This window comes from Oxyura jamaicensis, chromosome 17, assembly GCF_011077185.1.
Source record: "Oxyura jamaicensis isolate SHBP4307 breed ruddy duck chromosome 17, BPBGC_Ojam_1.0, whole genome shotgun sequence".
NCBI lineage: Eukaryota > Metazoa > Chordata > Aves > Anseriformes > Anatidae > Oxyura > Oxyura jamaicensis.
This window is the reverse complement of record NC_048909.1, coordinates 585,988-611,734: the sequence shown is the minus strand read 5'-3', so window position 1 is coordinate 611,734 and position 25,747 is coordinate 585,988. Positions and strand designations below refer to the sequence as shown.

Here is a 25,747-nt window from a genome sequence, read left to right as displayed (position 1 = left end):
TCCACATTTGCAAGCCAAATGGCTCCCATGAGTTCTGAGGTTGGTCCAGGACCAGCCCAAGGGTGTGAGCAGGCACTGAGAAGGGGGTGCAGGGCTAGGACCTCTGAGGGGTCCCCTCTCAGCTTGAAGGCAGCTCAGACCCTCACAGCCCTGCCATGAACCTGGGCCCTGAGCTGCAGCGGCTGGTGGGCGTGCAGAGCAGGCCGCCGGCCCAGCAGGCCTGAGCTCTGCTTTGCGCAGCTCGGTGAGGTGGTTGTTCCGCGCGGTAATAGTTCCTCCCGGTTCATGGCCCTGCAGATGAAGTCAGATGGGAACCGTGGGGAAATCTGAAGGCAGGTCAGGGACATGACGATGCCGCCACAAAGGAGGAGACCTAAAAGAGCCTGGCATGGTCAACTTAGGTGCAGGGCTGGCTGAGAGAGGCTCCCACAGCTCTTGCTTGGTGCAGGCATGCACAAAGGAGGGAGGAGAGACCTAGAGCCGAGACACAAGGGTGGCACAGGAGCAACGGTGCGACATGCCAGGAGTAAAACCATGCTAGAAATGAGAAGAAGGCTCTGAATCCCCCCAAAAAACAGGTCACATACTTGTAAACCTGTGGTTGGACCCTTGCATGTGCTCCTTACATGTATGTAAACACCAGAATTTTGTTGTCTGTGTCCTGCTATACAATTTTATTTCCCAGTTACTCTGCACTGCAGATAGTAATACTCCAGCCCTAAAAAAATCCCTCCTGGATTTTTCTGTTTCCACAATTTGCTATAGTTCTGTTGCTATTTGCACCATTTGCCATAGAGTCCCTTCCAGATATTGGCACTGGCAGAGTGTGACAGAAAAATGATGATTTGAGCACAGTCCTTTCTTTTTTCTAATAATCCCATGATACGGTATTTTGTGTTGCAACACAAAGGATCACCTGAGGCAGTAGAATGTTGAGAAAATAAGCGTGTTAAAATGTTCAAGCTTACTTAACTCTCAGTAAGTAAGTATCCTCAGACAACATCGGAGAATAACTGGTAAGTTGTTAGCCAAGTCTGTGAGTCATATTGTCATGCACAATTGTCACAGCTCAGCTCATCTGTTCAGCTGGAGCAGCTTTGATGCAATTACGGGGAGAGCCACTGTTAGCAAACTACGAGGCATCTTGCTCAGAGCAGCGAAAGACCTGCACACAGGTTATTGGTCAGCATTAGCAAGTGACTAAAGCCCAGCACCTGAAAGTTAAAAAAAATAAATAAACCTTTTGAATAATTGAGATGGGAACTCATTGGGAAATGAAGCTTGTCTTGCTGATGATCCTACATTGATGTGAAGCTTTAAAAAAAATATATATATATATATATATTTTTTTTATGTAAACAAAATGTGATATCAGCACCATTTGGATCATCTCCTATCTCAGGTACTGGCAGAAAGCCTCCAGCCTTCCCTTGTAAAACACTGGGAAAATGGTCCATTCATCGCCAGCCACTGTCAAGTACTTTTTCAATCTGTTCCTGTTTAAGCAGCATGGTATCAAGGGGATAATTGCTCTTTGGAATTGATCCCAGAAGAAAAATCATTCAGTTCATTCTTATCAGGTCCTTTCTTGCAGGGCGAGATACCCACAAGACTTATCTCCCTCTTTAGTGCTTGCCTCTAATTACCATTTAAACAGCTCATTAGAAAACCTTCATTTAAGTGTTATAGTTGAATCTGGAAATAAATTACAGATCATGCTGTGGTAAAGCGCTGCCCTCCTACAAGCAGGTGGGGGCACCACTTGCAGCCCCAGGGCTGCCCGAGCAGGGCACAACGCTCAGCTCCTCACAGTGCCACCGGCAGCGAGGGCTGGTGGAGGAGCTCACTGCAGCACATACTGGGCCTGGGGGATGTGGCTTGTCCTGGCACCCACCTGCCCGCCAACTGTCCTGGGCACATCACGGCATTGCTCCAGCCCTGCTGGAAGCCTACCAGGAACAGAGCTGCATGCTAAGCCCACTGCAGTGCCTAGCACAGGATCTCAACAGCTGTGGAGCATTGCAAAGTTATGATTATAGCCTAGAGAAAATGAGAGACCATAGCAATCCCATTTTAAAGAAAAAAAATGCATACGTGGGAAATATTTTTATATGAATTGACTTGCTGGTGAAACATTTGTGTGTGTGGGCCTAAGGTCCGCTCTGTCTCTGCAGAGCATGGAGAGCGTGGTCAGTGTCAACACAGATTCCCCCCACAGACGTGCTGCAGGTCTGGCCAGGCTGGCTCTTACTTAGCTGGCACTAAAATAAGCTGGGGAAGGAATGGACATGAAGGCTCTCTACTTCGCTGTGTCCTGGCTCCCTGACAGTTTCAGCCCCAGAGGAGTCACTTTTTGGCATTAATCTTTTGCTGGGTTTTTCAGCAGGAAAACCACAAATGTTTAATAAAAATCATTGTGAAAAGCATGCCAGGCAGCACCCAGTGAAGTGTGCATGTGTGCCCTTTGGGCTGGCGTGCATGCTTTGCAGAAGTGGGGCCTGTAAATATTTTCTTGACATTTAGGAAGTTTAGAGAAGTGCTTGTTACTTTGCTGCCAACTTGATGTCCATAGCACAAAAAGCACAGAAGTGCGTGGCTCCCTCCTGAGAGCAGCACTGTGGGGTGTTCTTCACCATGCATCATGGCTTTGGGGTTTGGGGGAGTTGCACTGATCTAGATAGAAAAGGGAGAAGCTGCAGCTGGGGTGGGGTCTGGATACTCCTCCCTTCCTGCCTCTGTTGCCCTCTCTGCAATTTGGGGTGATGCAGGAATGCAACATCCAATTTGCCCCAGCGTTGGCTGTGGAGCTGCTCGCAGAGCTTTGGACATGGACACCCTGTCTCTGGGTAGCAAGTATGGTTTGGGACACTTTCAGGTGCCCCTGGCTGGCTTGGCTGGCTTTCAGTGAGCCATCTGAAAATGGAAAAAGTGTCCTGTCTTGTGAGTCAATCCAGAGCCACCTGGCCCAAAGAAAAGCTAGATATGTCAGCAGTTACAGGCAACACAAACCTTAAGATAGGCATTGACTCTTACAAGTCCCAGCATCTGAAAAGAATCCCTTTGCACTCAAGAACATTTTTCTTCTCTTCCCCTTTGTGAACCTAAAACTGCACTTTTGTGCAGTTACTGAAAACTCTGAAATACATAACTCCTTTGTGTACCCCAAACCCAGTAATGTGGCTGTAACCTGCTGTGCCTTCAGGGAGCCCGTGGTGGAAACTGCTTAAACTGCTGTAGCTGGCTCCATGCTAATCACTGTGTGGTTATGTGGCTATACTGCTGAGCTGCGTAAATCAAGGGGTAAAGCAGCAACCAGCTGTAAACTCATATGTACAAACATCTCCAAAGTCTCATTTCGGAAGTGCAGGATGATTTATCTGGGTGTCACTCTGCTCTATATTCACTGCACTTTTTTTGCCTGAGCAGTAAGCAGAAACGGAGCTGCAGGAGTCATAGGGAAGAAGAGCACACAGCCTGGAGAGGTGCAAATTGGAGACATTTTCAAGATAAGACAGTGTTTGTAGGACTGCAGGATTTTTTTTTTTCTTTGTGGATTATAACTGCTTCAAAATATTTTGTCCTCTGACATCACATAGTGGCAATCATACCTTTGAGTACCACCACCATGTATCTTGCTGTAGAGTCAAGGGAAGGTAGGTAGGTCTGAAAGTATCACTTTAAATCCTCTTATCACCTTGGTGAGGGATTTACATGTTTAGCAATTTCTGGTACAGCTTTAATGGAGCAGTTCTATGTTGGGCAGTCTTTTGAGGCTGCGAGTGAAAAACTGGATGTGAAGCAATACTGAAGCATTGTCAGAATCGATTGTCACTCGTCTGGCTTTGCTAGGCAGGAGGGCAGCAGGTTCCTAAAAGGGCACCTGGGAGTTGCTGTCGCAGGTTTGGGTACACGTGGTTTAGCTGGCCTCTGTCAGCCCTGCCTCTGGAAAGCTGCATTGCCTACAGCAGCTGCGTCGAGCAACGTGTGCAGGGCCTGGCCCTACCTCCCGTTATTGGGGCCTGGGACAATTAAATGATGGCTTAGGTGCATCCCTCTTTGCCATCAGGCTTCTGACCGTGGTGTAGGCATGCTCTCTGCTTTTCCAGGTCTTTCCCTTTCAGGCATATCCCAATAAATATATTAACTCATGTGGACCAGGCAGTTTTGGGAAACTCTCAGGTCTCTATACTTTGATTATCAGTATTAATGTTTTCCTTCTGTTTTAACCAGAAGAATGGGGACAGCGGAGTCCTCCCCATCACACGGAGCTGTAAAGCATCACATGTAGGCAGCTGTTGGCTTTTTCTCTTTTCCCATTTCTGTCCGCTTGTTCCTTGTACTCATTCCTTACAGTTTCTTTTTCTCTCACTCTGTTTCAATGCCTCCTAAACTTAGGCATTGTCACTGCTGCAGGTTTCTGTGCTTGGTTGGCACTTTTGGTATCTGATCAGGTCAATAACCATGACATAGCACTGGCTGTGTGTCAAACAGAGCAGTAGGCAGTTGCGGAAGCTAACAATGACAATGAAATGATTAATGCATGAGTTGAGTGAAGGGCCTGCATTTGATGGAGACCCCAGTTGGCGGGGAGAGGGGGAGAACCTGGCTGGCACAGGGAGGTGGGTGCAGTTTTCATCTGGTGGGCTACCAAAGAGCCAAGTGTGACCGACCCGAATTGCCAGTGGTTTGAACTCCTGTAGCTCTCTGAATTCAGGAAAAATTCCCCATGCATGGTATGTGCCTGCCCAAGTAGCTTTTGAGGGAAGGACCTTTTGGTCCCACATCAGGCCCCGTGACCTGGTGCTGCGGTTTGCAGTCCTGTGGCACTGAGGAGGCAGTGTGGGAAGGGCAGGGCAGGAGGGCAGCAGGTTCCTAAAAGGGCACAAGCTGCACTGCTCAGTGTATCTGGAAATCACCTCCGGTGTTTTCAGGGGTGCAGAATATGCACACTCGTTCATGACTAAAGCTGTTCACCAAACTGCAGAAAAAATATCTGGGCTTTCCATGAGGTTCTGCCTTTCTCAAGAGGTTGGCAAGGAGCTCCTCTGATGCAGCTGGCTGTGCACCCCATCAGGTCCTCAGAAGGAGCCAGGAGACACAACCCTGGAGCGAGGGGTCAGAGCCAGTCAGAAGCCACCACACTTAAAGCTGAGATGCCAGAAGCGGTGGCTCTGCAGGGCAGGAGGTAGCTGGGTGAGAGCAGAAACCATGCCGCAGCACCCGCAGCGCAAGCCCTGCACTGGGACCTTGTGCATCAGCACTCTCAGGGTGACAGCCCCTGTGGTGGGGACTGTCCCTGAAAGCCTGCAACGAGGTCCAGGTCACTGTGAGGCCATCCAAACCCTGACTCTGAAACACGCTTAGTGCCTGAAACTGGCTTCCGACACCACCACTGGTTCTTGCTTCGTAAAAACTTATTTTGTCCAAAATTGTATTCCCCTGCTTCACCAAGCCAAGAAACAAAATTCTTTCAAATGCTGTATTTCATCAAAATGTTTTAATGAAAAATAGTTTTTAAAATCATTTTGAGCAGAAATTATAATTTCTCCATTGTCAAAGTATCAAACCATAATTTCTCCAATATCCAAGTATCAAGCAGTGTAGTGCTACAGGATCAAGATGAAGCTGCAGAAAGCACCATGAGTTCCTCAGTTGTGCTTGCTTTGCAATCCCTTTCCAGGTACATCTCTTCCCAGGACTTTTCCTGCATGTGTATAAATGTATATATTCTATTTGCTCTGTTAACAAATCATGAGGAAGCAGTAGGAGCTCAGACCCACAGCTCTTTCTCTTCCATTGAACTTTTCTCTGTTATTCTTGGGGAAGCTGAGCAGGGGTCAAGCCCAGCTAGGGAAATGAGGTCTGGGGCTATGGAAAACTCGGACCCCAGTGCCACCTCCTATTATATAGATATAAATGGAATGGAAAATTATTTCGAATAAAAGTGCACTGCCCTCTGAGAAATGTTCTCACAGAACCGCCTCTGAGAGTGTCTTAACTCTTTATCAGAGCACAGGGCTGTGCCGGGGGGAGGACTTCCCTGACACAGTGCAGCCAGCACAGGCTGAGTGCAAGGGACATGCCTGCAGCCAGCACCCAGCACAGCGGCCGAGCAGCTGTGCTGCTTTCCAGGCACAGCAGGAGGGTGATTCCCTTCTCCTTCCCTCTTCCCTCTTGCAGGTGGTGAAGCTGCATCAGCATCACCCGCTGACCCAGCCAGCACTGCGCCAGCATCCCTGGGCTGGGTTTGGGCTTCTCCAAGGGCTGCAGGAGCAGTGCAGGCACAGCCTGAGCGCACCCAGTGCCACCCAAATTTTTGAGAACATCACAGTCAGCAGCATGGTGCTAGACTCACACAGCAAGGCAGCAGCAGGGACATGCACCAGCCGTTCTTTGTCTGTCCCCACTTCAACACCAGTCCATTTGCATCTCTATGCACATGAGAGCAAAGGGCTCATCCTCATGGACAGAAATAGAAGCAGAAGAGATCCCATCCTGCGGTGCCTGGACACGGCCGCGTGCTGCAGATAGCAGGCAAACAAGCGAGGGGTGCGGCATGAGCGGTGGCTGAGTGACAGGGTGCAAGGAACGGGGGGGGGGGGGGGGGGCGGGGGAAGGAGCAAGCCATTGAGACACTGCAGCTCCTGGTCACTAGCCTGGCCTCCTTTGTCACTTGTCACTGACAGCCCCATCACCTCCGTCTCCGCTAGCAGCAAGGCAGCTAAGTGCCAGTAAGCAGGAGGAAAGGCTGTGCTGGGCACTCACGCACTGCCAGGAGAGCTCCTGGAGAAGAGGAGACGGCAGAGCTGGTTAACATCTGCAGTCAGCCCTGGTGGCTTTCTTCAGCACAGCAGCAGAGCTGGAAGCAGCGGCGAGCCTCCCACCTGCGGGGCTGGAAAGCCGGGCGCAGGTTTGCAGGGGGTCGCTCCAAGCAATTCACCTGTCCACTCAGTTTTCCTCCCCATCTACACAGCCAGGCTCCAACTCTCCTGCTGCCTCCCAGCACCTCCTAAAAGTCAGAGCTTTTTTTTCCCCCTTCTCATTTAGGTGTTGAAACACAGCTGCATTGTTTTCTGGTCATAACTGCACCACCTGCACAGGCAGAGAGTCCTGTAATTACAGGCTGGGTCGCAGGATGTGAGTTGGAACAAAAGTCAACAAGCTTGTACGAACACACGTGCACAATAATGCAACTGGGCAGAAATTTTATTTGCTTTTTAAGGAAACATTTTGAAACAGCCACTTAAGGACTTCATCAAAGGCAGAAAGCAAAAATCTAATGGGCCATTTTTGCAAGGCCTTGTGGCAAAATACCAAATCCTAATTCAGTAGCCCAAAAGAAACTGGCTTGGTTCATTAAAAAATAAAAATAAAAAAATCATAAGTACCCAAATACAGCAGTGTGACAAAAACCAGACACTGGAGGCTGGTTAAGAGTGAGTCCCGTGTCCATTTTCCTGTGTATCTAAGTGCTGGATAAGGGAAGGAAACACATGACACATTCCTGAGCTTACAAACACACTTAGGCAGATTCCTACGCTGTATTTGAAACGTGCTGTGCCAGGTTTTTGGATGAGCGGACAGGAAAACCTCCCACGGAGGCATTTAAGGACAATACTCTTCAGCCGCTCTTCATCAGGTGGCATGTCTGAGGTGTGCCCTGTGCTTTGGAGAGCTGCAGGTTGTCTTCCGCCTCTTGCGTCTCCTGTGCCTTCTGATGACAGAGTTAGGAATGTACCTGCTAAGGGTTACATATCATTCACGTTTTGAGAAGAGAAGTCATTAAGAAACAGTCAAAATGCACTAAAAGCCTTCCAGTCTCTAATTCCTCTAAAAGACAGAAATGTCAGGGCTCCAGGTTTTGGCTACAACTGCTTTATTTGTGTATATCTTATTTCAGTTCTGAAGAGGAGGACAGATGTCAGGCATGAGCTGGTCTGCAGGTTCGGGAGTGCTCTTCAGCCTAAAGTAATGAAGAGAGACTTCCTGAGCTCCCTACGGTACAAAGACAGAGAGAGTGTTATGTCCTGAAGCTGTATGTTCCTGTGTTTACATACTGCTGTAATTGTTATTAAATTTCACCAAGTACTTATGAAGAGTTTTAATGAACTGATGTACTGAAAATGCTAATACTAATGTTAGAAAAAAGAAAAATAATCTAGTCAATAGAGTGCCTGTAACAGTTCCCTTCACAGCCTCTCTCTCTCTTCCATGCAGTATGGAACTTTGGAGGCAATAAAATGCAAAGGGTAAAACGGCAAGTTTCAGATGAGTTATTTAAGTCAAGAAAGGATCTTTAGAAAACAGAGCTGCAGCCTTAGTAAAGCCAGTAAGATTATGCAAGTGGGGCAAGCAAAATACACGGTAGTTTTTTGTAAGCCACAAAGAGCTCATGGTCAGTGCTGCTGACACATGAGCAGAGAGACTGAAAAGTCATCACCAAGCAGAATGTAGGGGAAGAATAGGAAGATAAGGACGTTTTAATAAAACAAAATGGTTTCTCAGCTCCCTCCTAACCCGTGAAAATACATGGCAAAAATACAATTCATTCAGACAAGAATTATGTAGGAGTCACTGCTGGATTTATACATTTTACTTACTAAAGTAATGATTTGAGTGTAGAGCATTTGCAGTAGCTTCATGGGGATACTGCCTGCTAATTTGACCTCACAATTTTAGCTGTCCATGGGAGTGTACGAGAGAGGGCTGGGATCTGGCTCCTTGTGCAGTCCTGCTGACCAGCTCCTAGCACGGGCAGGTGGGCAGGAGGCTCACGCTGTAACTGCAGCCTCCAGTGAGGCATGGTGAGGAGCAGAGGACATGTCCCTGCCGTGACCAGAGCCGGTGAATGAGGCCAGCCCCAGGCCGTGGGTGACTTCTGGCACTGGTGCCCATGGGGCTGCTCTTCCTCTCCCGCACCCAGCAGTGCCCAGCATGCTGTCGGAGCTGCAAGGGAAATGGTCGATGCCTGGGAATGGTTTTGCTGATAGGGGATTAGTCATTGTGGATTTTGGAGCAGGGCAAGCTGGGAATAGATAGGAGACTTTTCATTTGCGCACAGAGGAGGTTGCGTGCCTCACAATAACAGCTGCCCAGCTGCTGGTGGCTGCTCTGCTGTCGGGGCAGGTTTCGCTGTTGGCTATGGTCATCTTAGGGGCAAGGTATTGTATTTTCTAGCCTTGTGCTGCCCACCAAGGCCCTGCTGTCGTCCTGGCTGGATTTTGCTCCTTGCCAGCCCAGCAGTAGTGGGGTGCAGTGAGTGTCCCAGGCTGCAGGTTTCACCAGAGAAAGCTCAGCAGCATATAACCTGCTCTGTGCTGGCCCTGACACAGGCAGGTGGAGATCAGAAAACTCTGTCTTACATGGGAATACCAGACACAGGCCCTGCCTGGCACACTTCCTGCGGCCTCCTAGCCCGTGTCACTCAAGTAAAGTAACACCACAGTGAAAATAAATGATGTTACCAGTGTGGTTGTGATGAGGTTTTAACTGTTTGCTACTGTGGGTGGCATTGTATGCTCTGACCCCAGAGCACCCACCCCAGAGCCTGTGTGGATGCTCCCGGGGATGCTCCATCATGGAAGGCAAGGACCATCAGGACAGTGGTGTGGTGTCACCTCCCCTCGATTGCTGCCTGAGGGACCACTCGGGGCCACCTGCCTGCCATGCCTTCAAAGGCTGACTTTGGGCATTACAGCAAAAAGCTTAAGTCGGGTGGAGGCAGGGCAGCCTCATGTTGAGACTGGGCAGCAGGAGGCCACCACCAGCAGAACAGCTTCTCCCATGTGTCCCTGATGTGTGGCAGTTGGATGGACAGGCTCACAAGTACTGCTGGGAGAGCTTTTTTTCCCAGGCAGATTACGTAGCCTTTTTAGCTTCATTCCCCCCCCACCCCCACCCCCATCCCCCCCTTCCTCTGTTATTTTGGTGCCTTTCCCCAAGGGAAACAAAGTTTGCTCAAATGCTGTTCCCACCAGAAAGGCAAATGCTCCCCCCCCCCTTTTTCCTTCCTCTTTTGGGTTCATGGTAATGTGTCCCATGACAAAACAAGCACAAATCTGTGCACAAAGTGCTTTGCCTTTCTCCTTAAAGGGAGAGTCTTTCTCCAGGGCTGGCGCCTGGGGCCAAACTGCCATCATCCAGAGGTGCCTCTCTGATGGAAGGAAGGTCAACGCTGACTCTTTGTGTTTGCATTGAAAGCAGCCTGTGCCAAGACATGGGGAGCCATGCTGGTGGGTTGCAGTAGGTCTTGTAGACGGGTAATATGGAGTGGAGCTCATTGGTATAGCCAAAAGAGCGGGGCTGGAGGTCTTGTGGCTTTGCTTCAGCCAGCCATGGTGGAGAAGTCTCCATGTGAATGGGTCGCTTATGCTCCTCTGCAGCCTGCAGGGAGAAAAGGCCTCTCCTGGGACCCTAAAGCAAACATCCAAAGCAGAGCAGCTGAATCAGGCATTCGGAATGCTCACTTCTCTCTAGTGCATGTAGGAGTCATGGGTGAGGAGAGCTGCTCATCCTCCCACTGGAAAGGAAGATGTGATGGGTCCATATATAGGAAAAGACCACCTCAGCCCTAACAGCCGGCCGGGTTCGGTCATGAGACACATCCGTGGAGGTGGCAGCCAGAGCAGCCTGAAGCAGGAGCCTGCCCTGGCAGGGGAACGCCTCACACACCAACCACGCACAAGCCCATCCCTGGTGCCCTGGACCTGGGCTGCAGCAGACAGAGCTCCTGGTGTCCAAGATGGAGCTCAGACATCAATTGTACCTGAAGCCAAGATCCTTGCAACATGTTGGGGATGTTTCCAGAACAGACTTTCACCCAGTACAGCCTTCAACACCAATCATTTTTAGCAGTGGTTTGTTTGGCTCTGTTATATATGCTTTACTGGGAGAGGCTGATGCTGTTCCCCAGGGGAGCACCCTGCACTGGCTGAGGCTGCCTCTCTGGCTGCATTCCCACAGTCAGTGAGAGCTCTGGTGTGTCCCCACTGCAGCATTGTTGGTAGCGGTACTTGTGTGTGAATATGGGTCTTGTCCCACTAATCTGCCAAGGCCGTTTTGTTGTTGTTCGGTACATAAGACCTCCTTCCCAGAAATCGCTGGTCACCACTCACCTGCCTGCCATGTCAGAGAACATTTAAGTTACCTTTGATGTATGTGGCCACTATATCCACCCGTCCTGGTGGGAGCAAAGTGTCTCTGCTCCGTGCAAAGTGCCCACCAGCTGGGACCCTGCACGCCAAGCACTGTCACCAGCATGTGCTCTGGGAGGACAACGACGTGCAGTTTTGCACAGACTGCTGCCCAGTGCTGATTTGTCAAATGCCGCTCAAGTATTAGAAAGCCAACTGCAGATCTAGCAGAGAGCAAGCCAGAAATGGGGGGCAAGCTGAGATGTGTGTAAGGCCAGGTGCAGGAGACCTGCTGGCATCATGCTTGTTCAGCATTTAGCACTGAAACATGGGCAGAACTGAGGGTCTCCACAGAAGTAACCAAAACAGTGTGACTAACGTTTTTCCTTGTAAATGCTTTTTTCAAGATTCCCTCTGCCCTTATTTTTCTTTTAACAGTATTTAACAAATGTGATTTTAATACATCCCCCTAAACAGAGAGGCTATAAATGTTTGTTTCCCGTACCAGCAGTAAATGAATGGTGGGAGCCTGAGGAAAGAGAGGTGTTTCCTATTTTTGCAACTCAGTAATTTTTCATAATGAAACCTTGGCAGCTCACACTTGGAATCTGCTTCTGGGGTAAGGTATCTGAAAAGGAAGAAAAAAAAAAAAATGTGAGGAAGAAAACTTAAAGGCTAGCTTGTGATGAGAAAGGCAAAGTGAAAACTTAATTTATATTTGCAGTTTGTTGTTTTTTTTTTTTAAAAAAAGAAAAAAGTTTCAAAGATATTAAACTCAGGCTCTTTGTTTGTTTGTTTGTTTATTTCAAATGTTTGCAAGAAATACAAGACTTTGAAAAAGTAGGAAAGTTTATTCGGAGCATTCACACACGGAGGCTGGGTGGGCTCTCAGTGGCCTGGGCACAGGGTAGGGGCTGTCCTCTGCAGCACCTCAGCAAGTGGCGGTGCCTGGGGAAGGGTCATAGCCTCTGGCAGCCTTCCTCTTTGGGTGTGAGGACCCGTGCTGTTTCTCTCCACAGAGCATGAACAGAGTCATGCTACCAAGCCCAGGTGGAGACGTCCCCTCGCGCAGCAAGAGCCAGCCTGTGCTCAGAGCCAGCCATCCACTTTCTATCAATATCCATGGACCTTGTGGCTGGAGAACCTCCCAGCCAAAAATGCTCACCTACTGCCAGTCTGTGGAGGAGCCAAGTAGAGATGTGGTCCCGGTCTCGTGCTTGCTGTACGATACTCGGCTTCTGTTCCATAATGCTTCCAAGATGATGTTTCTGCCTTGAGAGGTACCTTCCTGACTGGTGCACAATGATTAATGACTTCCAGGTCCCAAAGGTGTGGATGTGGGAGTAAGAATGGTGGAGCAGAGGGAATACAGCTCTCCTGGCATAGGATCTGCAACAGCCTGGCTCATCCATCAGAAATGCCGTGATGGAGGGGACGTTCCAAGTGTAGTCAGCATGGGAAAATATTTTATCAAAGAAACTTGGAATAAAAAATAAAATCAAAATCTAAACATGAACGCTTGACACAGTGCCACATGAGGGCTATTTTTAATTTCCTTCCTGATCGTTCCACTTGTTTTCATCATCGTCAACTCTTTGAACGGTGGAATTAGTCACCATGTATGAGATGAAGTAAACAGAGAGCCGGTGGTTTTCAAGTGAGCATCGGGGGAATGAGAGCTGTGCTGTTGACTTGCCACCAGCCATGGGTGTCCTGGTGGCACCTGGGACTGTGTCCTCAGCTGGGGACAGCGCCATCGGGTTTATCTGGGACAGTGGCACCCAGGGGAGATCTGGGGATGCTGGTGGGACAGGCTTTGTCAAACCACGCTCCTATTTTTCTTGGAGGAAGACGTCTTCTGTGGAGTCACCAGCTTAAATATAATGGGGGGTGGGGGGAGGGGGAGAGAGGTTAGAAAGAGGGAAAGCAGTCTTATGCTCTGTGCTCACTGCTCAATATTTTTATTCTGATTACATTTAGATACACACTTAATAAGCTGGAGAAGCTCTTGCTGAGAGCTTTGCCCGACACAAGTACGGGCTTGATGTCCTCCTGGGGGCAGGTATGGAGCGGAAGAAAAGCTGAGCGCCAAGTTTCAGCATAGGCAAATGCAAAACCGGATTTTCCCTGAGCACCAGGTCCTGAATTCGCAAGCTGTCCTGCTGGGGGGCTGGAGGAGGACCCAGTGCCATCACACAGCCAGGAGCCGCAGAGGTCAGTGCCCATGGCACAGCGGTGTCCTAGAACCATCTGCTCCACATCCTTTGAAAATGCTAGTTGCACCGTGTGTTTTCTTTCTGACTGTTTGGTTTCTCAATATACTTAACAAAAAGCAACACTAATTTATTGAATTTCTAGTTGCGTAGCTATGTCTATGCTCACTGAATTCCTGGGGGGGGGGGGGGGAGGCGGGGGGGGGGGGGATGTTATTTGGGTGATGCCATAGCTGGAAAATACTTAGCAATGTAAGTGGAGAAGTCACCCAGTTCACTTGTACACAGAGCAGGATCCCTGTAACAACGCTGATCAATTACAGAGCACTTTCCATTTTGCAGAATGCAGCCCAGACTTCAGTTAATCTTTCTACTAATCCTTTGAACTGATCTCCTGGAATTAATGGGAGTTATTTGAAAGCCTAAGGAGGAGTACGCACACTAATGGCTTTGGAGTGGATTGGGGTAATACCTGTTCATTAGAGTGGCACTCTATTTCTTGGGAATTTCTTCCTAGGCAAATTCTGATGTGTTTAAAATTTCACTTCTTAACCACTATATCTGTTCAGTATTTTTCTGGTACCTTATCAACTGATAATGATCCATTTAATTGCAATACTAAATTAAACACCAAAATATCCAGCTGGGACATTGATTCCAGTGCTGGTATTGCCTGTGATTTCAATTTCACACCAAATTAGTGTCCAAGAAGAGTTAACATCACCTGATAAAATGGCACAGATCCCCTCAAGTGTCTTTATGTTTGGATTTATGTTTTTAATGAGAGATTTGTTCTGGGTTTTGGCTGACTTGATGGGCTATAAAGACGAGCTGGAGGTGATGGTGGATTTGGGTTGTGTTGGGAAATGCAATGCCTGTTTCTGGACAGAGACAGTGGCTGCCCCAGCAGTGCAAACTGCTAGTCCCACCAGGTCTAGCAAGACCCACATGTTACAGAGCTCCATGAAGAACAGTTTGGTTGGCATTGGATTATTTAAAAACAAAAACTAATGCGGAAAACCAAGACTATTTGTTTTTATAGAAGCCTGGAGTTTCCCACGGTGGGATGTTACATTTGGGGACTGTTTGAACTGACATCCATTTTTTCCCTAAGGTGAGGATCATTCCTCACCAGCACTGTTGGCATGACAACAGACATTTCCTAATGAGTCCTTGATCATGTGTTGGCCTCTCCGACATGGCCACATGGTGACTTTCTGGTTGCTGCTGTTGGCAGCTGGCAGAGGGGTGGCCCCGTTGCAGTCCAAGAGGGCAGCAGAGCACATCTGAACATCCCCACCTCCCAGCCTGTTTGGGACCAGCCTGCAGTGCAGTAGGCTCCCTCCTGGGATGGCATTTCTCTGGCCAAATCCTTCCCCTCCTGCAGCAGTGCCCCATGGCTGTGTCCCCAGAGGGATGCAGGGACACAGAGTTCACAGAGAGCCTTGAAACCAAAGAATTCTGGCAGTGCAGAGGCACCCCATCCCTGATCCCGCAACGCCCCCATGGGCAGTTGTGCAGTGAGGGAATGCATGGAAAGAAGACCAGCTCCTCCCAATGGAGATGGCATTTGGTAGGACCAGGGCATGGGCATATAGATCCTCAAGGGCAACACCAGCTGGAGATGCACAGGCACAGCCTGTCTCCTCGGCCAGGTAAGAGGGGGAGAAGAAGGAGATGGAGGGCTTGGGAGGCTGCTCGTTGAGATTTCCAGTGGATGAGAGTTAAATCCCCACAACAGGACTGTGATGCATCACACCCGCAGTGAGGAACGTTATCAGCCATCTCACCAAATCCACCAGCCCAGACGATAACAGAACTCCCACTGGTTGGCGGACTCGTTGATTTCTGATTGACCAGGTTTTCTCATTTAAAACACAGAGGTCTCTGCTTTTGGTGTTGGAATCACTCCTGTGTGCTTTGATGCAGACACAGGGCTGGGGATGCTTCTCAGCTCTCCTGCTCACATCTCCATCCAAAGCACACAGCGTCATTGCCAACACCAAATGCAAAGCCACAGCGGGAATGATTTTCTCCAAGTCTTTTCTCACCCCAAGACTTTTTCTTGCCTTCGTGAGTGCGGGGCCAGCAGCAGCATGCGGGGTACCCTGGCGGACCCCGTTCCCACACTCATAATCCCTGGGTCACTGGAGGCACAAAGGAGCTGTTGCGCTGCTGGGAGCCGAGGAGGGGGCAGAGCCGGCTCTGCTGCTGCTGCCTCATTTCTTTCTCACTGAAGACAACCTTCATTTTTTTCCCCTGCTAATCCCTCCCTTTAATCCCCTTCTCCTCTCCTTACCAGGGTCAGGGCATTTCAGGGTGTTTTCTAGTGTCTGCCCCCCTATGCCTCCCTCAGCAGCTCCATCCTGGTATCTATTTAGTGCCAGACCCAAGCAGAGAGATCTCCACCATCTGCACAGTGCAGCATCTCACTGCTTTCTGATGCCTCAGAGCCACCACTTTGTGCTGAGCCTGTGAGCCCTCTGTGCTGAGCATCCAAAAGAGATGTGGGGCCATGAGAGCAAAAACCCATGTTTCTGTGGTCCCAGGGCAAAGCTTCAGACTCAGGTTTACTCCTTGGGGCTAGTGGTCCTGGCTGATCCCTCATCCCTGCCTGAGCTGGGGCCACAGCAGGGCACAGTGCTGGAGCGTCCTCGGTGTTGGGAGCCAGAGGCAGGCACCTGCCCCCAGTACAGGCATTGCCACTGCTGGGCTCCAGCATCACAGGACATAATGCCCAGGGCTCAGCTTTGGGGGCTTTGGGCAAAGTTTCCACATGAGGCTGTCCAACAAGAAGGGTTCACACTGCCATTTTTAAAGTGGCTTTGGTCCCACATAGCTCTTTCCAGGAGGATGACTCTCTACATTGGGCAGCAGCCTCCTGGCTGTGGAGATGGCTACAAAAGTCACCAAGCAGACAGCCCAGTATGTGCTCATGCCCTGGGGCAGCTCATCTAGCCTTCTGGGCAGGTTTTGCAGCTCCGTGGTGCTGCAGCTGGCTTGGGAGCAGCAACCAAGCTCAGGTGCCTACAGCCAGCATGGAAATGTCTGCATGAGACATTCCCTGAGCCTGGCAGGTGGCTGAGCCCTTCCTCTTGTCTGTTGCTCATACAAAGCCTAGAGCAGCAGTATCCCAAACCACCGCCTGGGCTCCAAGACACATCCACAAGACATATAATGAACATGATGGATAACAGTGGACTGGATTAATTTCAGTTGAGGAGCCATGGAGAGACTTAGAGCTGCAGCTCAGGTTCCATACAGAGTCAGAGCAGAGCCTCACTGACTGACTTTTGGTCCCAATTTGGGAGAATCTTGAGATTCTCCCAAATCTCAAGAGAGAATCTTGGCTCTAATGCCATAACGCAATGTTCTTTATTAAACTGTCTATTGCAATTGATTTCCAGTCCACACTGTAGCTACTAGACAAAGTGCTCAGTAGACATGAAAGTGAATGAAGTCCACAGTAATATTTTTATTGAAAATCTAACAGTAGCAGCCACATTTTCAAGGACTGGAGGGATAAGCAACATGTTGCACACCATGTCTGCAGTGCTGCCTGAAGACTTCAGACCTGTCACTTTTTAGGGCTGTAGCTGTTTTTTGGAAATGCTGCCTAGTACTAAAACCAGTAGATCATGAGACATTAATCCTTTTTGTCTGGGATTCAGGTACTGATACTTCTGCACATGACATGGCCCTAGCCTACTGGTGAGCGGGCTTCTCCAAAATCTCTTGTGCTGGGAGAGCTGTCACCTGAACTGGTCCCTGGTACCCACAAGACGGGGGGTTGCCCTGTGCAGGGAGTTCCTGCCATGCTTCTGGAGAACCCTGGTGATCTGCCCATAAATTTATCATGGTAATAAAATCCAGGGAAAATCCAGGTGCTCGGGGGCTCAGTGATGCCTCCAGAAGTGCTGCTCAGAGGCTCAGGCAGCACAAAGCCCTCTCAGTGGCCCCGTATCATGTAGCATCAGGGAAGCAAGTGAAAAGAAAGCGAAGCTGTGGCAGGAGAAGTGGCTTGGGATGGAAGATAGTCTTCCTGTTTCCCACAACACCCTGGGCTTCTTATCTTCAGTACTGCAAATAAAAAACAAGGAGCCAGCCAGGGTGATTCCCACAGTACGTGGAAGATTCATCAGCATCTGTTTTCCTGGCAGCTTCTGTGTCTGCAGGAGGATGCCTGGGACCCAGGATGAGATTCCCTGTTGAGGAAGCCGTGCCAAGGGGTTTGGCCTTCCCTGCATGCCAGGCGGAGCTCAGCAGCGTCCCCTCTGCGTCCCATGGGAAGGGTCCCTGCCAGCAGCACATGCAGCAGGGACCGGTCCTGGAGCATCTTGCAGAGGTAGAAGCCTCTGGTTGGCACCACCAGAGCATCACATCCTCCGGGGACAGCAGTGCCTCATCCATCCATGCGTTCAGGGAATGGGAGCATCTGCGTTCCAAAACTTTCCAGAAGGACGTGTGACCTGCAGGGGTCGAGGTCTGCTTCTCTGCAAGCAGTTGTGTTCAGGAGCCTGCTCCCTCAAAGAGCAACACTTGCAGGTCACTTGGGCAAATGTTGAAAGTTCACAGGCTCATTATTTTATGAAGTTTGACTTGTTTGTTTTTTTTTGTGTGTGTGTGTGTGTGTGTGTGTGTGTGTGTGTGTGTTTTGTTTGTTTGGTTTTTTTTTTTTTTTGAAAACTGGGAGCCCTCATTTATCACCTGCACAAAAATAGGCCACTTATTTCTGTGTCAGCCCTTTCAAAATGTTGGGTGCTTCTCCTTGCAACCGCTCTGTTTGCATTACCCATTTCTAGAGACCTGCTTGCTCTGTGATTTCACCAACTCTCTGTGAAAGTTGATGGGAGAAATGTAGGTGCTTCTGGTCTGGAAATATATTCTCAAGTCAGCTTTTCTTTAGTAAGCCCTAGGACAGCTGGTCTGTTAGAGCTACATCTCTGATTTCAAGAGGAGTCAGGGACGTTGATAAGAAGTCCAGGCTCACCTAGTAAGCCATTAATAATGATCAAGCATCACAACACAGATGTAGCCTGGGCAGCGCAGAAGTAGGGCTGGTGCCCATGAAATCAGCAGCTGCTCCTTCACTCTGAGAGTGTTTAAGCCAGAGGGAATTGCATGGCAAGAGAAAACAGCTCAGTGTTTTTCTGGCCCTGACAATGAGGGTCAGTTTTCTCTGCCTCTTAGTGAACTGCAGAATGGCACCTTAAGCTTTTTAAGTGCAACAATATTGAAATTTTAAGTGTTTGTACAAGCTTTAAAGGTGCCAAACATTTGACTTGTGTGGAAAAAAAAAAAAAAAAAAAAAAAAAAAAAGCAGCGAGAGAGATTTCTTTTTCCACTGGAATAAGTCTGGATTGGCAGTCCATGCCCAATTAGCAGTACAAGCCAGTAATGACCCAGCATGTTCAGCTCCAGCCTCCAATGCTTCTTGCAGACCCCGTGATCGCCAGTAACATCTTTGCATCCACCATTCGCTGGCATGAGGATGCATTCTCTCAACCTCCCAGTGGAAAACAGCTCTGGCAGAGCCTGAACTGGAAAACAGCTCTGCCAGAGCCCTGCCCAGGGGCAGGGGCATCCCTGGGTGCCAGGGGCAGCAGCACCCGTGGCTTGGGGCAATGCTGTCACCTCCCAGGAAGGTCCCTGGCTGAATGAACGGTCTCTTTGGTGGCTGGAGCATGGCGTTGCCCCGAGGTGTTGGGCTGGCCTTCTCCTGCTTTCCCCAGGGCTGGATTTGGGTGTTCCCATAGTTATATTCCTCCCAGTCCCTTTTTGAGATTATCAATTGCCAAGTTCCCTTCCACAAATGGCTCTGTGCAGCCAACTCTCCCCAGGGCCATCCATGGGGCTGCCCAAAATCCTCACCCAGGTGTGATGGAAGCTCCCCACAGAGGTGGAGCTGGCCCAGGATGCAGAAGGAGATGCAGGAGATGCCGGCTGGCACCTGCAGGGCCAGGCAGGGATGCTGGCGTAGGTTTGGGGGGGGGGGGGGGGGAGGAGCTTCTGGGAAGGGAGCCACAGGGAGAGGGTGTGCCCCCGGGAGCTGATGGTGCTGCTGCAGACCCATGCTCTGGGGATGCTGTGCATGCTGCTCTGCTCTGCAAAGTGCTGCCCTCCTGCAGCCTGCCTGTGCTCTCAGCTTCACTTGAGCTGCTTTTCTTCCCATCATCTTTAAAAATGAGCACAACTGTGGGGTGGGAGCTGGAGCCCATTCCCTCACAGGGAGCTGCTGTCCCCATAAATCTGGGCGCCTCCAGAATTTTGGGCTACACTGTGGTTCTATGCATAGTTCTCAGAGCCCTGCCATTCACCAGCTGCTCTCCACATCTTGTTCCTAATGTTCTGCTCCTTTTCTGAAAGATATGACCCTAAAAACAAAGGGCAGCCCACATATCTCTGCCATAGCTGTGACCCCAGCCAAATTTCTGCATGCTCCTCTGTATCCCTGCTCCCATATGTACATCCCTTACAACATCCCCATCCATCCCATGGCATGGTCAGATTTCCCAGAGTGTTCCACAGACAGACTGGAGCTTTGTCTCCCTGTAGCCACAACAATCTTCAGCAGGACCACAATAACTCAGGCAGGTTTCCTGATGTCACCAGGCTTTCTGGGGCAGGTGCCCAGCACTGAAGTACCAAGGCAGATCCAGGCCACCCCCATTGGACATCTCCACATTGCATTTCACCAGCTGAGGTGCCTGATGTTACACCACTATCAGGTGCCAAACAATCAGAGACCCGGTACTGCCTCCCTGCCCTGCTGATGGCTCTTTAAAATTGGAATGTTTTACTTTAGATCCTAACTGCCCAACAGTGCATAAATGTACTTTATTAAAAACCCTAGAAAATGATTTCACTAAAGCCGTAAACAAGCAAGGCAACAAAAAGCAGGTAAGTCTGCTAATTATTTGCTCAATAAAAAAAATAAAATAAAATAAAATAAAAACTCCAATAAATCCTTTTAAGGTGATCCCATAAATCTCTCCAACATCATTAAGGCCAGTTGTCTTCAATTCTTATCTCCTCCTAGGAAACCCTTTTATGGGTATACAAACAGAATGCTTTTAGGGTTTGTATCACAAACATAACCGAAGTCTGAGGCGATCATCTAGCAAAAGTGACCCTCTGTTCCCCGTGGCAGCAGTTGGAGAACAGCAGAGCCTCCCCAGGGAGGCAGATAGCACCAGTCCCCTGGGACTGGGCTCCAAGACCATCAGCGCTCATCTCATGTTTTCAGGAGCAGGTTGCTGTGGTGTTACCACGCCAGGCATCCTGGAGGCTGCGTGGACACTGGGGCTTGGCCTGAGGTGCTGCAGGTGGCTTTTCCTGGTGTGCACCAGATGAGCCTAACTGCAGGCAGCAGGGCTGCTGCACGGGGTGCATGCAGGGACCCTCCTGGCTTGGCACAGCACCCACACACCAGGGCACAGCCTGGAGGGAACCTGGACACAGACCAGAGGGAAAGGCAGCTCCGGCCAGCCCCTGGCCGCTGCTCTGAGATCCCAGGGTCAGGATGGATGTGGCCAGGGCTCTGCACAACACAGGTTGCTCTGTTAGCAAAAGGCCACGGAGCCTCACATGTGTGGCTTCCCTCACATGCAACAGACCTGAAACCAGCCCAGATGTGCACCCAGGGCTTATTAAAAATCTGCAGGGAAAACAGCCCTTCACGGGCATTCCTCAGTGGCAAAAAAAAAAAAAAAAAAAAAAAAAAAAAAAAAAAAAACTGAAAACTTGAAATTGCTGCAAAAGCCTTTTCAGCTTGTGAGATGCTGATGCTGGGTTGTTTCCTGAGATGTCTTGGCTGTCTTTTTCTGTTCCACTTGCCCAAACAACACTTCCACCATTGTGGTTTCTTTCATTCATCTTCATTTGCTCATAGCAGTAGATGCAGGATATTATCCTCACTGGGGACCTGTGCTGGTGACAGAGACCAGGACTGACTGAGGTCTGGAGACCCTGCTGCCTTCACCAAGCCACCTCCATGCTTTTTGGCTGGGGGCTCTACCAGCCTCCCAGTGTCCTTGCATGTGGCCACCACATCATGTTGGGAGCCCAACATGCTCCGGTGACAACATGGCAGCTCCTGTGACCTCACTTTGCTTATTACTCTGAGTGACTAATTAATGGCTGCTTTGGCTCAGAGGTGCTGGGCAGGGGTGGGCACAGCCCCAAACTTCCTGTCAGCTCAGTGGCTGTGGCTGTGCCACATGTGGGTCCTCAGCAAGGATCCCTCAGGATCCCCCCTGGAGCCCTCAGTGGGGTTCTGCAGGGACGAGCATCCTCCAAGTGCAGCTCCACACCATGTGCCAGCCCCACCTGTCATCACGGCCTGGGCATGTGGAAGAGATGATTTGTTGCAGCTGGGCCAGAAAAAGGGTGTCTGCTCCTCTCCATCCAGGCAGTAGTATCCTTGAGCTGTCAATAACCTGTTCCTCTCCCTCCTGCAATGCACCAACCCAAGGCACCTTGCTGCCAGCTACATATTTACAAGGGGCTTCTGGTGTCTCAGATCCACAGCATTGCTGCCTTTCATTTATCTGCTCACACCTACTGACCTGGAGAAAAAATATAGCAGACACTGAGTGAAAAGACCCTGAGCTTTGGTATCTGGGTGCTGTATATATGAAATGCTCCAACAGTTTTAACTCCCAATGGTCCTGGGGCTTGGAGCTGGGAAACCTGGTTAATTTTCCCCTCTTCTTGCCGAAGTTGCAGTGATTTTATTGTCTGATTTTATCTTTTGCCCAAACCTGGTGGCTCCCCAACAAGCTTCTAGGTTTGTTTTATTCCTAAGTGGAGGTTTGTGCCAGTGGCTCCTGCTGCAAGCCAGACACTCGGCACGGTGCAGGCTGGGCATGGCGCTGGCGGCTGCGCGGGCACTGCCCCCCCAGTTACCCTGCGCCCTTGCACTGCAGCTGCTGGGACTGGGAGCATTTCCCCCAGCAAATGTCACCAGCAGCAAAAAGACTTATATGTGAGCCTGATGCTCCCACTGCAGCCTTGCAGTTCATCCTCATCCCCTGCTTCTGTTCAGGCTGTGGCCTCAGGCTGTGTTTTATTTCCAAGTTTTATGATTCTATGATTACAGTGCAAGGGGGGCTGTTTCTAACCATCCTTCTCTTGCAGAGATGATGTGTTGCTTGGTTTTATGTTTTTTTCCTGATGGGTTGTGCTTTCTGCTTGTGAAAAGCCTTGCCTCTATTTTATGGAGTCAGGCCAACCCAGCCAATGCCACTAAAATCCTCTGCAGGCACCCGGGATCCTTATCCCAGACACCCAGGAGTATAATCACTCTTTCCAAAAAACAAAAAGTGAAGGATGTGTTTATTTTTTGCATCTCAGCACATGCAAAGGCTCCAGTATGTTGGGGAGCCCTGGCTCTCCTGCAGGATGTGGCTCTGTTGGAGACCGCCTTTTTCTGAGGCCCATCAGTGCAGGGCAGTTCAGATGCTGGCGTGCTGGCTGAGCACACCGGGTGCTGGTGCACGGCGTTGCAGGGGTGGTCGGGAAGCAGCAGAGCTGTGACCGCGAATCCATGCTGGGTGCAAAGATAGTTGGGTGCAGAGTGGGCTCTGCAGCCCATCCTGCATCCATTTGCTCTCTCCTGGCCCCAGGTATGGTGACAACTTCAGCATAGCCCAGGTCACTGCGGCAGCCTGAGCCACAGCTTCTCCTCATGGGTGCCTCCTGGGCAGGGCGCGGGGTTGCGCTTTACCCTCGCTGCTCGCGCCCAGCCCCAAAGTCGCCTTCCCACGGTGAAACGCAGCCGGTCCCAGCCCCCCCCCCCGGCATCTCTCTGATGTGGCTGCCGAAGGATGTGGTGACAATAAAAGTGTCAGTACGGAGAGGTGCTAAGGCAGGGGAGGCGGTTGGTTTCCTGTTAGCACCGGTGCGACAAGGTGCAGCTCTTCCCTGCCGCCGGAGCGCGTCGGTTCCCATCCCGCTCCCCGCACCGCAAGCTCCATTTGCAGTTATTTACTAAAACAACACACACTGTGTGAACTCCCTCTAGGCCAAAAATAACTGCCGCCCCATTAACTCGAACTGTTTGTTTGTTTTTGGCTCTTTGGTGCCCCGATCTCAGGCAGGGAGCATGCCTGATGGGGGCTGGGGAGCGGGGTTACCACCCCTCCGCCACCCAAAACTGCTCAGCTGGTGACGCCTCTGGGCTTTGAGCTGGTTTGTGCTGCAGGAAGGTTTTCTCACACCAGATAAAAAGCAGTGGCAACCAGCACGTCTATGGCCTCTTTGGGTTTTTGCATCGTTTTTTGCAGTGTCTCCCATGTGGGGGACAACACAGCAGGGGCTGAGCCTTGAGGGTAGAAATTTGAGGGGACCTTTGCAGGTGTCAGGAACCATGGGGAGTGCTGGAGCCAAGCAGGGTCCCCAAGCCCCCTGCCCGTCTCCAAACCAATATGTAGTATGGCTTTTGCTCATTTTTCCCTGAAAACACTGCAGAGGGAAACACTCCCCAGATAGGCTCTAACTTCAATTCTTAGTCCTTCAGCCAGTTTTCAGGGTTATGAATTATAGTTTTTACCCTTAACAAGTTTCCCAGGAAACCCATCTTGGTTTTCAACCAGCTTTAAAGAGAAAATCTCAGCATCAGAAGTCTCTGTGAAAAGATGTCCTAGATGACTGGAATGAATGAATTTAAAGCAAAAAAATACTTTTGTTGTTGTTGTTGTTGTTCCAGTAAAGATAATCTCCTGTGACAGTGTTCACGTAGGGCTGTCAGCAGAGCCCATCGCTGCTGCTGTTATCTCTGGTGTTATCTCTTCCATCCCATGCTCTTCAGTAGCAGCAAGTATGTGGGAAGATTTGGCAGCTTCCATCCCAGCAAGAGTGAATTCTGAGGCAGGGAGCAGACTGGGGAGGGCTGCAGACCTACCTGATCCCATCCTCGCTTGTTTCTGCCCACATGAGAAGACATTGTGTGGGCACCTCCACCCTTTGTGCACTGCTCCTGGTGCTCTTTCCTTGCTTTTCTATGGGTGCAATCTGAGTACAGCTGCCCTTCAACTGCTACCTGGCCTCTTCAGTTCAGTCCATGATTTTTTGTTCCATGTTTCTTATGCCTAGGATATAGTTTCTTCTTTTTCTTCTTTTCTCCTTCTACCTCTGAATATTGTGTTTATTTAGCAGGTTTTGCTTGCACTTAAGAACATATGGGGATTGCAGCCTGCTCTGCCCTCTGTGCATCTCACATCCCTGCCATGATGCAGAGGGAGCTTGAAAACATTTGTCTTCAGTCTCATCAGGACAGTGAGGGCAGAACTGGGGCAGTGCTGTGAAAGCCTCATGCACTGTTGTTGTCCCCAGCTCTCCCTGGGAGCAGACCGTGGTGTCCCAAGCACAGCACCTTGCCAGCGCACTGCTTGCCAGGATGCACTGCCTTGCACAGCCTGGCTCTGTTGGCCAGGATGAAGCAGGAGTATTGTAAGATGCTTAAACTCAGGGCTTTGTCATTACCCGGCCACAGCCAGGAAGTCCCTTACTGTTCTGTTCCACAGCCAGAAATAAGAAGTTGGGTCTGTCACAAAGGAGAAGGCAATGTTTTGCATGCTCAGAGTGCTCCCAGCCACCTCCACGTCTGTCCCACGCAGCCTCCCCCAAGCACGTGCCTCCGCAGCGTGGTGGGCAGCCGGCTGCTCTGCAGGGCTCGTGGAAGCTCTCTGCATGGTGAAGTCATCTCTCCGTAAGGACCCAGGCTGGAGAAGTCACTTAAAACAGCTGTACAGCGTGTGTCCCGGCCGGCCCCCCCCCCCCCCCCCCGGGCTTCATCTCAAAGTGCAGCTGACTTTGTGGGGCGGAGCCTGGTTCTCCATAGGCTGTAGCTCCACCACACTGGCAAAGGCTTCTCCGTGGTGGGCTGTGGGAGTTACCTAAATACACCAAAATGGTCTTTTTGCTTCTGTGATCTGGCTGTACATAGAAAGATTACAGACTTCCTGGAGCGTTGGCAGTCTTTCTCAAGCTTCCTCAATATAAAACATCACATGCAGTCGCTGGTGCATTGATAGCTATGTCCTTGTGGTGCCCTGACTAAGTGGAAAAGTCAATGAGGAACTGATGGATCTGAAATAAATATTATCTAGGAAGTTTCTGGACTACTATAAGTAGCAAAACAAGCAAAGCCCCTTCTTTGGCAATAGTGGTAGCTGGTCAAGATGATTCATTCAGGCAGGGAATGCCCTAGGGTGGGAATTGTCATACAGGACCATTTCATCTCCATTACTATGTCCATGGAGAAGGTTAATGGAGAGGTCAGAGATGGGAACTCAGCTCCAGGCTGTGGTGAGCACAGGACCAGTAACCAGGCAATTTTGCAGTTTGGGGTTTTGTTTGTGCAGATAGAGCAGACAGCCTGGCTATTTTATTTGTTGACCC

General features: G+C 50.0%; 1 protein-coding gene across 10 annotated transcripts in view; it reads left to right on the top strand.

Moving 5' to 3' along the window:
- Positions 1-25,747, top strand: part of EXD3 (exonuclease 3'-5' domain containing 3) — a 297,653-nt gene that overhangs the window by 220,662 nt on the left and 51,244 nt on the right. The window contains exon 21 of one of the 10 annotated variants that reach the window (XM_035341986.1): positions 7,901-8,257. The exons of the other annotated variants lie outside the window; for them this stretch is intronic. Coding sequence (XP_035197877.1) covers positions 7,901-7,906 — 6 coding nt within the window. The 3' untranslated portion in view covers positions 7,907-8,257. Of the gene's footprint in view, positions 1-7,900; positions 8,258-25,747 lie in introns of those variants that run through there. 10 annotated transcript variants of the gene reach the window in all.